Consider the following 16,204-nt stretch of genomic DNA (forward strand, 5'->3'; position numbering starts at 1 on the left):
CTGGCTTCTAGACCTATATTCATTCCTAACCCAAATGCCTAGATCCTAATATAAGAACACAATCAACAAAATCCAGGGCAATATGGCACCACCATAGCCCAACTATCCTACTAGAGCAAGCCATGAATATTCCAATACAGTTGAAATAGAAGGAAACTACCTTAAACTCAGCTTCAGCTTTGCTTTATGAAGACAATAGAGGTCCTTAGAGAGGAAATGAATAAACAGGGAAGGGATGAAGAAATGGCTCAGTGGTGAGAGCACTGGATGCTCAAAGCTCTTTTTAGCTCCAGTTCCAGGGGATCCCACACCCTCACACAGACATACAGGCAGGGAAAACACATATAAGAGACAGAGACAGATATGTAGATATGGATATAGATATAGATAGATAGAGAGAGAAAGACATAGGGAGAGAGAAAGAGAGATTGAAAGAGAGAAGAAATAATCTAGGAAAACACAAACAATGGAAGGAAATAAATTCCTTAAAGAAAGGGGGAAGGAGAGGAGCGGGCAGAGGGAGCTGGGATTGACATGTGATGTGAAGCAAGCTTGTTTCTAATTTAAATTTTAAAAAGATAAAAAAAAGAAAGTCAAGAAAAAAACAAACAGGTGAAAGAAATGACTAAAATTATTCAAGACCTTAAAATGGAAATAGGATAAAGTAAACACAAGCTGTGAGAAACCTGGAGATGGACAATCTAGGTAAGAGAACAGGAACTACAGACCCAAGCATCAAAAACAGAATATAAGAGATAGAAGAAAGAATCTCAGGTGTAAAAGATGGTATAAACTCCAATAGTCCACTTATAGTCCCATATTTCCTCCAACAGTGCTATCTGAGAATTAAGTATTCAAAGGCCCAAGAATATGGATAACATTTTATTCAAAACCCCACAGTATAGCAAAGACATCTGGATTAATACTCAAACAGGTTAGCTGTTAAAACTAACAAACTTTATCCAGACATTTAAACTGGGATAAATATTTTACTTAGAATACAACATTCAAGGCTCGAGACATAGCTCAGTGGTTAAGAACACTGGCTGCTATTCCAGAGGTCCTGAGTTCAATACCCAGTAAGCAAATGGTGGCTCCTATCCGTCTCCAATGTGATCTGGTGCCTTCTTCTGTTGGGCAGGCATACATGCAGGGAAAACATTTTATACATAATAAATGAATGAATCTTTAAAAAAAAAGGAATGCAATACTCAAAATGCCCAGGGTACTATTCAAAATTATTCAGCATTGGAAGACCCAGAAAAATATATTTATTTTTTGTGGGAAATAAAATCCACTGGCACCAAACCCACGTGAGCCATACATCAGAACTGGCAGAAAAAAATTTTTTACATAGCTAATATAATCATCTTCAAATTACATTACAAAATAGTAAAAAAATATAGTCAAGAAACACAAACCATGACCATATCTACATGGAAACTTTAGAATTAAAAGAAAAATGATTTGAAATGATAACGTCGCTGAATAAGTTCAAAGGCAGAATGGAACTGAAAGAGGGTAACACCCATTAATATGATGATGCATCATGGAAATATTCTGAGAAACAGATCAAGAATAGATCATAAGGAATCTTGGAATATTGATTATTAACAGATTAAATTTTCATGTCAGAAGTCATAATGGAGAAGAGATTGAAATGGTACAAAGAAAACATCCCCCAAACAATTAGCTAGCAGAGTCCCAATCTGACTAGCATGAATTTGGAGGGGGAAGAATCTCAGCGAACCTAAAAGGGAAATTCTAACAAAACTACATTTAGTCACAGCATATCAAATAGTGCAAACTAAAAATAAAGAAATCTTTTTTTTTTTTTTTGGGTTTTACGAGACAGGGTTTCTCTGTATTGTTTTCAAGGCTGTCGGTCCAGCCTGGCCTCAAACTCACAGAGATCCACCTGCCTCTGCCTCCCGAGTGCTGGGATTAAAGGCGTGCCCCACCACTGCCCGGCAAGAAAAAAAAATCTTTAAAGTAAGCAGAGAAAAGCTGCCATTACATTTAAGGGACAAATAACACTAAATAGTTTTGAAAAATATGGGCACCTACTACTGTAGAAGTTACCATATAATGGAACGAGAGACTAACATATAAAAAATTCAAATCCCAGTGATGACATACTGTTTTTGGAGTTATAGGCCTGTGAAATCCCAAAGACTCCCAAGGATCACAGACAATTGCCAATGCTCATGGTTACCTTCAGAAATTGATAATATATCCCTACTGTTGAAGACATCACATGCTTGAGTCACAGAACATGATGAAATCAAGCTGGCAGATCTGGAAGCTTCAGTCCTACTAAATAGCTTTTACAGTGCTAAGTGGTGTTATGCAAGCTACTGGAGGAGAGAAATGACCATCAATCTTCTTGACCTGTGACCCGTATGATCTACAATGATGCCTGGGCAGGCAAAACACTGCCCACTCATGCAACAGTGGCATGATTGTCATGGGAGTAACTAACCACTTTCTGATGGGATTTAAGGCCTGACCACAACATAAAATGATGGGGGATGCTCTGCTGTATTCATGTTTCTTATTCGTTGATGAATAAAAAACTGGCAGTAGCCAGATAGGCAGTATAGGCAGGGCTACCAGAAGAGGAATGCTAGGGAGAGGGAGGTAGAAACAAGCTGCTAGGGAGACACCACATAATGGCTGAAGGAGTAACATGCCAGATTACAAGTAAGTCACACACTCGTGGCAATACACAGACTAATAGAAATTAAGAGAGAGCTAGCTAATATGAAGCCTGAGCCATTTGCCAAACAGTTTATAATTAATATAAGTCTCTGTGTTTATTTGAGGCTTAACAGTTGTGGGACCAGGTGGGACAGAAATTCCAGCTACAATAAAACCCATACCTGGCACCATTATTGGGCTATGAATCTATGGCAAGATAGATGATATCATGCTAGGAGACAAACTACAGGATTGATTTGTTAAGTGGACATAGTATTAAACCAACTCCCAATGATAAATCACTATATCCATAGGTTAAAGAATCTCTCAAACTTCATCAGAGAATGTATATTTGTAGTAGATGATGATCAACATAGATCCACAACTGGCCAAAAAGCAGAGAACAAGACACAAAAGAATGCTCAGTTTGCTCAGAAATCATTGACAAAGACAGAATGGAGAGAATGTTCAAGCCGGAGGCAGTGGATAACTACAAGGAAACAGTGTCTTCTGGATAGAGCAGGGCATTGCACATATGAACTCATGGTGGCAAGACAGCATGCAGAAGACCTTACAAATCGGAGGCAAACCTAACCCAAATGTGGAAAGAGGCATTGGGCATGAAATTCCACCCCTAGTTGAAGAGCTATTTGCACTTCTTGGATGTTGGGAGGGGAATATTTAGCTTTTTTCTAAGAATGTAGTCCTGATCAATCTAGATTGTTCCAGTGGTGTTCCACACACCTAAGAATATTTATGCAGTTTACATTGGCCTTGATGAGGGTGAAAAGAAGGCCCCAAGATCAAAGCATGTATAAAGAATAACTAATAATATATGTATATAAAATTTCTCTTATTATTTTAATTTTCTTTTCATATATTAAGCATTATAATACTATATAATATATACACACACACTCTCTTTCTCTTTCTCTTTCTCTCTCTCTCTCTCTCTCTCTCTCTCTCTCTCTCTCTCTCTCTCTCTCTCTCTCTCTCTCTCTCTCTCTCTCTCTCTCTCTCTCACACACACACACACACACACACCAGGAAAGAAAATATAGTAATCATTCATTCTTTCAGAGCTATATCTCCAATGATTGCCAATAATGAAATATAAACTAAATCCAAGTAACAGGAAAGCCATTTTGAATAACACTTACATATTAATTAAATAGACACCTTAGCTTTTATATTCATATTTCACACAGAATTAAGTGGCTATAGTGATTATAAAGTTATGAACTTACAAAGTTGTATATGTTTTGGCTACTATGAGATCAAATGTCTGTTATACAAAGGTCACTAAAAGAGATCCTGATTAAATTAAGTTTTATTTTAAATGATGTATACTATTTTCATTTAAAGTATTATTATCTAAGATTATAATCTTTGCTAAAATAGTAAGAAACCACCAGATCAAATATAGATGCCACCATGTATGCCAATAACAGTATAGATTAATTTAATATAATAATATGCTGATTTAATAGAGCAATTTAAATATACTAAATTACTCAGAAATTATCTCTTTTTATGACTACACTTCAATATGCCTCTTTATATATCCAAGTCAAAGTTTATACATATGAGAATAAGTGATTTTAATAAATTTTTCTGGTTCATTACATTAAACTAGCATCTAGTTATATTTAATGAACATCAATTGGTGATTATAAACAAACACAAGAAAACTTTACATTATGATGAACTCAACTCTTATGCATTAGGACTTATGAATTTTAGCATTGATAAAACAGTCTCTAAAAGTTTAATATAAACAAAAACAAAACCAAGAAGAAAAAAAAGTGGGCACTGGTTGAGATTTAGCTACAGTGGGCACTAAGACTCTTAACTCTGGATAAAAAGGGATGAACAAGCATGGTGACTAAACTCTCTTAGATCTACTGTTCTAAGTTATTGATTTGTAGTCATGAGTTCACTTTCTTTGCATTTTGTGGGTGGCTTTCTTACCTAGAGAGCATGCCCAGAGGTGTAACATTAAGAGATCCCATCAGCATGGCCAGGGCCATCCCTGGCGCTTCCCGTTCTATTACTTCTTTTGTGGCCTGTAATTAAAGATTAAATAGCAGACTGAGTGAATAAGCCAAAAAGAAGAAAGGCAGAGTAGTACATTTCACTTCAAGATAAACCATACTTTGTAGTTCCTTAACCATTTTCATTTTTAAAGGGAGACAGCTCAGTTTTTCAGGATCATGAGTTAATGATTAGAAAAATCCAGAAAATGTTACCAGTTCTACCTTTTCCTCACAGTTTCAAAGTATTTGATAGAAAACTCACCATGTCTAATAACCTGAATTTGAAAAAAGGGAACCTCAGATTGCTGTGACAGTTCAAAAGATTTCAGAGGTGTAAGAAAGCTGGGCATTATTTTTGGTGGTTCTTAGGGTTTTTATTTTGTGGTATTAAGGGTAGAAATTAAGATCCTGTAAGTGCTGAGTAAGAGCTCCAGTGTGAGCTGTGGCACTGAGATCCACAGTTTGCCTATTGTTATTGAAATAAAAAGAGTTTCTAAGATATATTCCTCCTAGTTCTATGATTTTATAACATGGTTACAGAGACAAAACAAAACAAAACAAAAAAACAAAAACCAAAAAAACAAAACAAAACATCAATTTCCTTGTTAACTAGAAGAAAAATTTTACATTTTCTATTTTCAGTACAAATTAGTCACTGGATTTTTTAAAAGGATAAAGTGATAAGATTTGCCATACTAAGAGTTATGACCCAACATTCTTAAGAAGAAGAATAGTTACACCAGGACTAAGTTAATGAAGGAGAGAGAAAAATCACATTTTCTAACAGAGTATAAACATACGTTGGAGACATTCCAGGTTTGGTTTCAGACCACTGTTAAGTTAATAAAACAATATGAACTTTTTGGTTTCTGAATGCATATTATCCTGTAGTGTATTAAGCATATCATAGCAAATCACTGTATCTAAAACAGTTACAATAATGAAATAAAGTATTGTAAAAGTATGATAGTGATCATCTGAACCTTCAGGCAGTAATAACTGCATTCCAAGTGGAAGCTCTAGCCATGAGTTTGTTGGCTGTTGACTGATCAACAGACATAAAAATAATGAGTAAGTTTAGACCAAATGCAACACAGAGCTATTAGGTGACCATATATTGAAAAAATGGAATTAATATTCTTGCTTTGCACGGGGTTGCCTCAAACCTTTAATTTTTAAGACACTGGTATTTGTGAAGGGCTATACACAGAAATTACAGAATATGAGCTTAGATTGTACATTGTATTTAGTGGTACAGGTAAATTTTAGGTTAAAATTAGGAACAAAATACGTGAGCTAATACATTTCTAACAATGTTTCTAGAAGTAAAGGAATTTACAGTAACTCGAAGTGACCAAGAAGTAAAACTTACAAAATAGAGTATTCAAATATGAGGAAAAGTGAGCAAAATATAAACAATGATAGAATACAGAGACAGGTTGTGCCTGCAGAAGTTCAACAGCAGTGAGTGGTAGCTATAAGTAACGCTGCATCTAGACTAATTGTTCTCAAGACTTGACAAAATAGTTAAAGCAAATCAAGTATATATCAGATGCTAATCATGTAATTCTTAGGATATATATAAATGGGTAATTTGTCCCTGATATGCATATAAAATGCAGGATTCCTAGAACTGAGAAATCTCCTGGTTCACTGTACCTAGCACATTGTAATCTTTAACAACAACAATTGCTTCTTAATGAACTACTTTAATCAGAGAGCACCAATGGCAGTAGAAAAGAAAATCTTAACTTCAAAGTGTTTAAATGAGTTGCTACTATTTAAGTTCAAAGTTGAAAAATGATGACCTGGCAACTTCACTATTCATCATCTGAAGCCAACATATCCAATTTAAGTTTGAGGCCTCATGACATATTACATCAGCCAAAAACTTCTCAGGAAAGTAAAAATCTAAATCCTAACAGTCAAACAAAGGGAAGGAGAGGATAATGTAAAAGGACCTTTTTAGCAGAATTAACACTTCATTACCCACATTAAACAGTCACCATATAAGCAGTGCTTAACATTATGGATTTGAATACAGTTTATCCCGTAAAGATTCATGCTAGTAGCTTGGACCTTGGTGTGGCCATATTAAAAGAATGAGGTGTTGTCACTACAAGCTTTAATGCTGGTCTCCTGGAGTTAGTTCCTGAAGGAATAAATCATGTAAAGAGTGAACTTGCCATATGACGTCTTCTGTATATAGCCATTTTCCTTTCAGCCTCTCTACTGTGTTGTGATGCACCTCAGGGGCCCTGCTAGAGATCAACATATAGAATCCTTCTATTTTGGATTTTCAGTTTCCAAAACTGAAATAAATAAACTTATTTTTTAAATATTCATCTCTAGTATTTATTTCTAGCAACTGGAAAAAAATAAGGAAAACACATGAAGATCATGTACCCAAAGAAGAATAGCACATTTTAAGGAAAAGTAGAAAAGTACCAATGGATAGTCAAGAGGGAAAATTTAATTGAAAATAGAGAGACCAAAGTATAATACTTATCTACTTGAAAAACATGCCCAGCAAACTGAGCCTAGCCATGTGAGGATAGGGAAAGGGGAGACCAGACAACCAGGAATGGCGGCCATGACACCAAAGGATCACATAATCAAAATGATTGGGTTATAGACATATATAGGAGAAGTCAGGGGAATAGAAGGCTCAGCCCAGTCCTGCATGAGAAACAGGAGGATATTGTAACAGCTAGGGTCCAAGGGTGAGAGGCCTGCCAGAGTATGCTTTGATATCTTGAGGTACCTCTCTTAGCCTTCTGTCCATGAATATTCTGACATTAACATAGAAATAAATTTAACAACAGACTTGTTCATAAAATAGGAGTTTCCTACAGGGCAGTCACCTTTTGAACTTTGCAGTTAACTAATATTTTTGAGATGCAGGATATCTGAATGCCTTGTATCTCACAAAATGTCTTAATTTTGATCAGAAGGCAGTAGAGGAGAAAAAAAACGGGAAAATCTCTTTCAGTTTCTTAGGATGTTTTAAAGAAGACTGCTCCCTCTGATGTGTAAGTATTTATGCATTTAATATTTAATATAGCATTATGGCTATTAACCAACCAGAGAAAATTTGATTACTGAGCATTTGAAGAATCAGATCTCAGGAGTGTTGGTTCTAGCTGACACGAACAGAAAAATAATAATTTCTTTTTAAGTATCCAATATTACATTATATCGAAAAGCATTATAGAGAGGGATGGGGGAGGCATTGCCATCTTATACCCACTGGCAAGCTCACCAATCTCCAATGGAGAGTTCTAAATCCATGGTCACATAAATGGTTCTGGTTAAATGTAGTGGGTCACAAAGCAAAACTAAACAAGAATGTGAGACAGGAATCTAAACTGATGAGAGGACTTGATAGGGGAGGGAGGAACAGAAGGAGGGTGGTGAAGATATTAGAATGCATTATATGCTCTGTGAAATTGTAAGTACAAACTTACTTACTAAAACAGCATTCTAAAGCAAAATAAAGTTTGGTAAATAAGGAGCAAACTTGCATCAGTTTAAAACCTTCTAAATATAAATATAGTAGCCTTGTGTCAATTTTTCAATTTGAGGAAATCCACTATCTTTTAAAAATTATTCCATTTATTTGTGTATGGCTGTATATGTGGGGCACACATTTCATGACAACCATGGAAAATTTTGGGAGTTGGTTCTTTCCTTCCATTATGTCATTCCTCAGCACCCTGAGATCTCAGCTTGGTGGCAAATGTCTTTATCTGCTGAGACATCTTGATGTACTGATTTACTATCTTTTTTAAGGTCTGTTAACAACCTGTTTTTTTTTTTTGCAGGATAGTTTTTTTAATAGCACTATGAAAATATAAAATAGGAAGAAAAGGGACAAAGATATCAGAATATGTAGAAATTGTTTACTAGTGCCTGTTACTGTTAATTGCTATACACCAAAAAAAAAAAAAGTCAAGTTTGTACTATAAATGTTCATGGAAGGAAGGTTATATTGTAATCACACTGTTCACAAAATCCTGAATATCCGGCAATACTCTAGGTAGAGAAATGGGGAGGGTGAATTGATACTTTATAGGGAATAGGTATTAGCATAAGCTGACTATCACACAAAGGAAACGAACAGCTGTGTTCTAGTTTCTTTGAAACTAAAATAGGAGTTAAGAGAAGAAAACAGGATATTCATTACAAATAAAATTGTTAGTCTTTTATCTAAGATCTATATAATCTCTCTGTGTCTTTGTTGTAAAGTGATTTTCAGAGTGAATACAAGAATAATCTTTTAAACTAATTTATTGATGCTTAAAATACACTGAATATGGATATAAGTTCTATTTTAGTGTTTTTCTCTTGACAAGGAAACTCTGATCTCTTCATACCTGTATTGCTACAATAAAAACATTAGTAGAACAATCAGGAAGATGAAAATACCAAGCTATTAAAAATAATCCTACTGCAGTTTTAAAAGAATAAGGACTCAAGTTTGAGTACAGCTTAATACAAAGAGGAAAAATAGATTCAAAATTCAAATGATTAGTTTATTAAATATATAATAAAAGCTAACGAATATGTCTGAACTTTTTCACATCAGGAATTCAAATAAATTTAAATGATAAGAGAAACTCATGAAAAGTATCACCAACTAATACTAGAGTAAAATGTTTCTTATTATATATGTAATTATATTTAGGCACATTTCCTGAACATTAGTTATCCATTTATCTACTAATTATTCTTCTACTATCCAGCTTATGTCTTACTTCAAATTATGTTACCTGTTTATAGTAACCAATGAAATATTCAAACTGTCCCTGAATTTAGTAGGCTTTAAATTATAAGAAAGGTCCTCCAGGCAGTGGTGGCACATGTCTTTAATCCCAGGCCTCTGGAGACAAAGGCAGGTAAGTAGGTAAGTGGATCTCTGTGAGTTCAAGGCCAGTCTGGTCTACAAAAAGAGTTAGTTCCAGGAGAGCCAGAGCTGTTACACAGCCAAACTTTGTCTTAATAAACGAGAGAGAGAGAGAGAGAGAGAGAGAGAGAGAGAGAGAGAGAGAGAGAGAGAGAGAGAGAGAGAGAGAGAGAGAGAGAGAGATTGAGATTGAGATTGGGGGCCAGGGAGAGGGCTAGGGAGGGAGAAAGGGAGGGAGGGAGGGGGAGGGAGGGAGGGGAGAGGGGGAGGGAGGGAGGGACAGAGAGAGAGAAAAATGTTAAAGAGACTTCCAAGGTATCTTTATTTGCAGATGTTATGGTAATATACCTAAGTAACCCTAAAAATTCTGCCATGAAACTTCTATAGCTGATAAATACTTTAAGCAAAGTGTCAGGTTACAGAGCCTTTGAGTCAATATTATAGCTTCTTGTTTTGTGATTTTATGGGATTCTTGTATATGTGTTTTTTCTTTGGCTCTTGTTCATCTGTTTGCTTGTTTTGTCCCATTCTGAGTTTTGTTTTTGTTTTATCTTATCTAATTTTATTTTATTCATTAGATACCTGTTTGTTTTCTATGGAGAGGCAGGCGTGGATCCAGACAGAGGGGAGGTGGGGAGGAACTGGGACAAGTTGGAGGATGGGAAACTGTAATCAGTATATAATGTATGAAAAAAATTCAATCTTCAATAAAAGAAAAAAATTAAATGAAACAGACTTCAAATAGAATGAAAATTATCTGAAAGTTGATATGAGGTTTAACTAAAATGGACATTCTTTTGAAATGTATGTGTATATAGTATATGAATGCATGTACAAATGTGTGTGTGTGTGTGTGTGTGTGTGTGTATGTATGTGTGTGTGTGTGTGTGGGTAGGCTTACTTGTATGAGCATGTATTGAGGCCAGAGGACAACTTTGGATATCTTCTATCACTGTTGAATTTTTAAGACAAGGTCTCTTAACTGAACCTGGAGTATTCCCTTTAGGATAGGCTGGCTAGCTAGCAAGCCACAGTAATCAACATGCTCTGGCCCCTCATCCCTGGGACAATAGTAAAACAGCATTTATCACATCAAGCTTTTATGTAGGTGTTGATGATTCAAATTCATGTCCTTTGCCTATTGAACCATTTCCTCAGCCCAGAAGGTATTCTTCTTTCTGAATCAGTGAGGCTCAGAGAAGTGAAATGATTATATGCAAACATTCTGATTTGAAAATTTCTCTTCAAGAATCAGAATTAGAAGAAAAAATTCAAAATATGGTAGATGATACTAAAAATGAGTTTTGTTATTGTTGTTAAATTTTATTCTTGCCCTGGATTTCAATCTGTTTTCTGTGTTAGTTTAGTAAGTAAATAGAGTAAACAAAATTCACCCCAACAAAGGCTGAATATGAGTGAAACATTCTATTGTGCATTCAAAGTATTTTTATCCTTATCTATTATTATTTTAAATATTTCAGATCTAAACCTTTGTAAACAAAGACTATCTCTAACTTAATGTCTTTAAGTCTTGGCAGTGTGGTATGAACTTAGATTTAGCATCAACAGAATTAACACGTATAAGAATTCATAGAAACTGAATCAGCATATTCAGGGTTTGTACACGTCTACATCAGAAGGGGTTCTAGAGCTGAAAGGAGAAATGGACACATGCCTCCATCTGTAACCCAGAATCAATCTCTGATTGATACCCCCTTGCAGATGAAAATTTATTCCAAGGGAGTCTCAATGGGGAAACAAACTGCTCTTAAGGAAAGGCTGCATACCCAGCAGTTGATAGTCGACATAAAACAAACTCGATGGGATCATAGAAGATTCCTTGTCTCATAATGTCACATGGGTCTCTGCATCTTATCTGTTACTTGTGACTTTTCTTGGGTTCCTTTCCTTCTGTTTGTTTTGTCCTATTCCAATGTTTTAGTTTCATTCTACCTTATTTTATTTTATTATTAGCTCTTAGAAGCATGTTTGTTTTCGAGCAACAGGTAGAAAGGGGGCATATCCAGATGGTAGGGAAGGTGGGGAGAGACTGACAGAAGTAAAGGGAGGAAATGTAATCAGGATATATTATGTTTGAAAAAATATTTTCAATAAAAAAGAATTAGTTTTTGTTGGAATCCATAGCCCTAGAACATGTGTTAGGAAAGACTTTGTAAATACACTTGGTGTCAAGGATGAAAGACCATTGAATTAAAATGATGGTTCCTGTAAATACAACTGTATTTCTAATCTTAGTCACCTTCAAATACCTATCTTCTCTTAAATGTCCACTTACATTATTTGATTTGAAATAAGCATTATCTTTAAAAAATTTTTAAATCTTCTTGAGAATTATGTTTGCTGTATCTAAAGCATTCAAGACCTGTGTAACTTTATTCTTTTATTGATAGAACATAAAAAAATCTTTAAAAACTTAAAACTTGGCCTTTTATAACTTGTCCAAAAAGTTATTATTTCTTCTTTTAATACTATAGTATCTTGGACTTATCTACGTTTCATGCTTGTTACACAGTTTCCCTGAACCCTTTGCTCTTAATTTCTTCCTACACATACTTCTGTTGGTAGAGTCAAAGGAACTGAGAAAAAAATAGTTGTATACCAATATTTACAGAAGTACTGTCGTTAGTAGTCAGAAGGCACAAACAACCAAAGTTGCTTGCTTATCAGCTGAACTGTATACAAAGGATGGAAAAGAGGAATGGACTTCTGTTACATACTACTTCATGGGATTTTAAGAACATTATGTTAAGTGAAACAAGACAGGAAACAAAATAATTTGTGTTTCCACTTAGATTAGTATTTATGATAGGCAAATTAATAAAATAAAAAAATAATATTTGCCAGGGCTAGAGTTGGAATATTGAAAAGTTTTGTCTAATATATATATAAATCTTATTTTGTATGATTCTGGAACAAACAGTGGTAATGATTGTGTAACTGCCACTGAAAATACTAATAGCAATGATTTTTACACTTAAATGGTAAATTTCAAGCAATACATTTCTCTCTTTTTTTCCCCTTTTCTGAGACAGGGTCTCATTGTGTAGGTCTCTTGCCTTGAACTAGAACTCAGTATGTAGACCAGACTGACCTAGAACACAGATAAATCTTCCTTTGCCTCCCAAAAGCTAGGATTAAGGGCATGTACCAGTAAGCTAGGAAATTATTTTGGCATTCCTAATATGATCTTTTTCTTCATACTAATTTTCTTTATTAAGACAGAAATCTTAAAAAATATATCCTGTCAATACATTCTCACCAGTTTCTAAAGTTATCACTTTCTTTTCAAGGTTTTTTTTCCTATCTCATTTGCTTTAATAAAATAAAATTGAAATGGATACTTATCGTTTTTTTCATATTTCAAGCATAATGATACTGTAAATATAAAGGACATTTCAAATTGACACATACACATGTGCATGCACTTGTAAACACCCCACTTCATATCTTTTCTTAGACTTGCACATTCTACAAAATTCTTCTCTGCTTCTCATATTTGGCTTTTAAGTCAACACAAGACTACAAACTTTAGAGTTCAAAATATTTTTAGATGTCACGCACTCTGTAAACAATTGAAAATGTAAATTTCAAAACTCTACCCAAGAACAAGACAAGCTATAAAGGAGGGAAAGATGGATATGTCAAAAGGATCTTTAAATCACTGATTTTATGTAGGTTTTGGGGAGTCTAAGAAATTATATTCTCCAAGGAAAAAGTGGAGCAGAGCTGAAAGCTACTCTAATCTGAACTATAAAGGAACAGAAAATATTACAGTTAATATTTTTCAAGTTTTAAAAAATTCTTCTAGCCTTACTTAAAAGATAAAAATAAATTGTTATGTTGAAATCTTTGACAAATTAGGCAAATAAATTAAGAAATAAATTTAGAACATGGAAAATTACTGAAGGATCCCACACACAAGAAAACAATGTATCTAACATGTGATGTTGAAAGATAACTGAGGCAAGGATGATTCATGTTTTAAAAATATCCTTAAAAAAGAGACAAATGATGACTTGTATTAAAAAGCAAAAAAATAGGTGGTAGTTGAGTTTTGAATCAGTTTAGGAGTAAACTGAACTGGGCTGTTAACAAAGCATTTTCCTATTTCTAAGATATGTTTGGACAATACATAAGCAAAATTTTCCTTGGAAGTAACATCTGATCAGGGTTAGAGATAACAGGGGAATAATGCTCATGATTCATTAGATGCAGAGAAATATAAAGGAGGAAGTATGAGCAAACCAACAAGTCACAAATTCACTGGAGATGAAAGCCATGACTCAAATAAAATAATGGTGCAGCCAATGGGAGCAAATAGGAAGATGAGGCAATAGTCAGGCAAAGTAGTCAGCAGTCCAATCCAGTGGCACAAGGCAATTGGAGTAGAAGTACTAAAAAAAATCTGTACCTGAGTAACAATATTATAAGCATACTGAACAGGGTAAAACAGGCAGGCAGATGGAGAACTCAGTAGGCCACTGTATAGGGGAAGGGCAGGGGGGCAGATAGACAATGCTGGGAAGTCTAAAATGCTAAAATAGCAGATGGATATGGAGGTACCAAGCCATTTGCTGATGGGTAAAGCACCAATGAGTGAAGAATACAAATTGTTCAGCAGAAGAAATTAGGCAAAAAGTAGAGAAAAACCCAAAGGCAATCAAGCAGGAAGACAGGACAGTAGAGAAGCAATGGCAGATCATTGGAAGCAATAGAGTACGGTAATGACAAGCTGTCAGCAGGGGAACAAAACACCATTCAGGAAAAGATGCGACCTAGGAGTGAAAACAGTCCCTGAAATGGGTGTCTTCCATCTAGGAAGTAATTCATAAACTGCATATGAGAATCCACAAGAGACTAGCACACAAATGGAAACAGCAGATGGATCTGAACTCTATTGCCCAGGGATACAGAATGACCCTAGAACATAGATACATAACAATCCACAAGGAAATTAAATAGATGGGAAAAATGGGTCCAAGCATTTTTTTATGATGGTAAAATAAACCAAAACACTAAAAAGTATTAATCTGGAAATGATTGGCTGGGATTGAAGTCTTCGCTTACCCCTTTCTGGAGCCCACAAAATGGGAATGTTGGGAATTTCTGCAGCAGAAAAACAGAAGAGAAAAGGGATTTCTGATTCCCTGTTTGAGGAAAGCAGGTCAAATTTAGGGCTCTATGAACTGGTTCAGGGAAGGAAGAACCAGCCTGAACCTTCTCTTCCTCAGAATCAAACCATTTCTGAGGTCTGAGAAAGGTTTAGGAAGCCCTCACCCCATCATTCCCCACAACCTCCCCTTTCACACTTACCTCCAGTGCAAACAGTTTCCAGCAAGGAGGTACTTGGGAATATTCACATCAAGGCAAAATTTGAGGATGGTGAACTAATAGTATTTTCTGTTCAGTTCAAGATTCTGATTCAGTGGGATTCCTTCCATTCTTTATGAGTGAGCAGAGGGGATAATTTCTAGAAACTACCTACCTTTCAAAAAGTGGATTAGGAAAAAAAACATCAGGGGGCAGTAATATCAATAATATGCATTGATTCTAGCTAATACCTTGGTTATCTCATCAATTGTCACAGATTTTAATTTATATCAAAGATTCAAAGTTTCTTCAGACATTTGCTTTGAGCTCCAAGGCAGTTCACATTTCTGTGACTGAAGTAAAGGTCCCAATTCAATTCCCTAGACCTACCTTTCTATCAATGTTCTTCATCTGAATTAAGAGATTCCATTTAATTTCACAATTCATTCCTCAAACCATGAAAATCAAATCCTGCCTCTTTTACTTGATTTCTCGTACTCTTATTCTGCTAATTCTTTCAAAGTATATCAACTAGCTCAGCATGGTGGTCGATGCCTTTAATTTTAGCACTTGAGAGGGAGGCTAAGTCAGGAGAATCATATGTTTATGGACAGACAGGACTACACTGTGAAATCTTGTCTCCAAACTAACTCTCTCCTCTCTTTTCCTCTCCTATTCTCTCCAATCCTCTGATTTCTTTTTTTCTCCCCTCCTTCTTGTAATCTGAGCCACTCTCATTTTTTTCACCTATACTATGTTAATTGCCTCCCAAGTGGTTTCTTGTTAAACTACAAGGCAGGCACCCTATGCCTCTATTATATTACACTAACGAGGCATAATCATTTTACATGATTCATTCCTCTTTCCTTCTTTAGGTAACTGCTTATATATCATCTTCCTTATTGAATGGTCTATTTTAATCACAATGATTTCTCCTGTATAGACTATAAATCCTCCTTCCTGGGTTTATTTTTATATGCAGAACTTATCTCTAATATTATACACTACTTATTTTCTTAAGTTTATGCGTCATCTTTAAGAGTCTCTATATAAGAACTTTTAATAAATTTATTGTAAAATTTTTGTATCTTTATGTTAATTTCATGGAGAAATTTAACAAACTTTAAAATGTTTATTTATGTTGGATGTGTTGGGGGGTAGTGTGTACATGTGTGCCTTTTCCCTCTGAGCCACTTAACTGGCCCAACATAGAGAACATCTGCTCTGTATT

General features: G+C 35.1%; 1 protein-coding gene across 20 annotated transcripts in view; it reads right to left on the minus strand.

Annotated features, from left to right (window-relative positions):
• Positions 1–16,204, minus strand: part of Gphn (gephyrin) — a 364,069-nt gene that overhangs the window by 192,376 nt on the left and 155,489 nt on the right. For 11 of the 20 annotated variants that reach the window (XM_040742859.1, XM_040742856.1, XM_040742855.1 and 8 more), the window contains 2 exons: positions 14,731–14,769; positions 4,672–4,766 (listed from right to left, as the gene is read on the minus strand). In XM_040742859.1, the coding sequence (XP_040598793.1) occupies positions 4,672–4,766; positions 14,731–14,769 (134 nt within the window). The remainder of the gene's footprint in view (positions 1–4,671; positions 4,767–14,730; positions 14,770–16,204) is intronic. The other 9 variants (XM_040742853.1, XM_040742862.1, XM_040742864.1 and 6 more) reach the window with 1 other exon arrangement.

The sequence above is a fragment of the Mesocricetus auratus genome, unplaced genomic scaffold (assembly GCF_017639785.1).
Source record: "Mesocricetus auratus isolate SY011 unplaced genomic scaffold, BCM_Maur_2.0 Super-Scaffold_15014, whole genome shotgun sequence".
Taxonomy (NCBI): domain Eukaryota; kingdom Metazoa; phylum Chordata; class Mammalia; order Rodentia; family Cricetidae; genus Mesocricetus; species Mesocricetus auratus.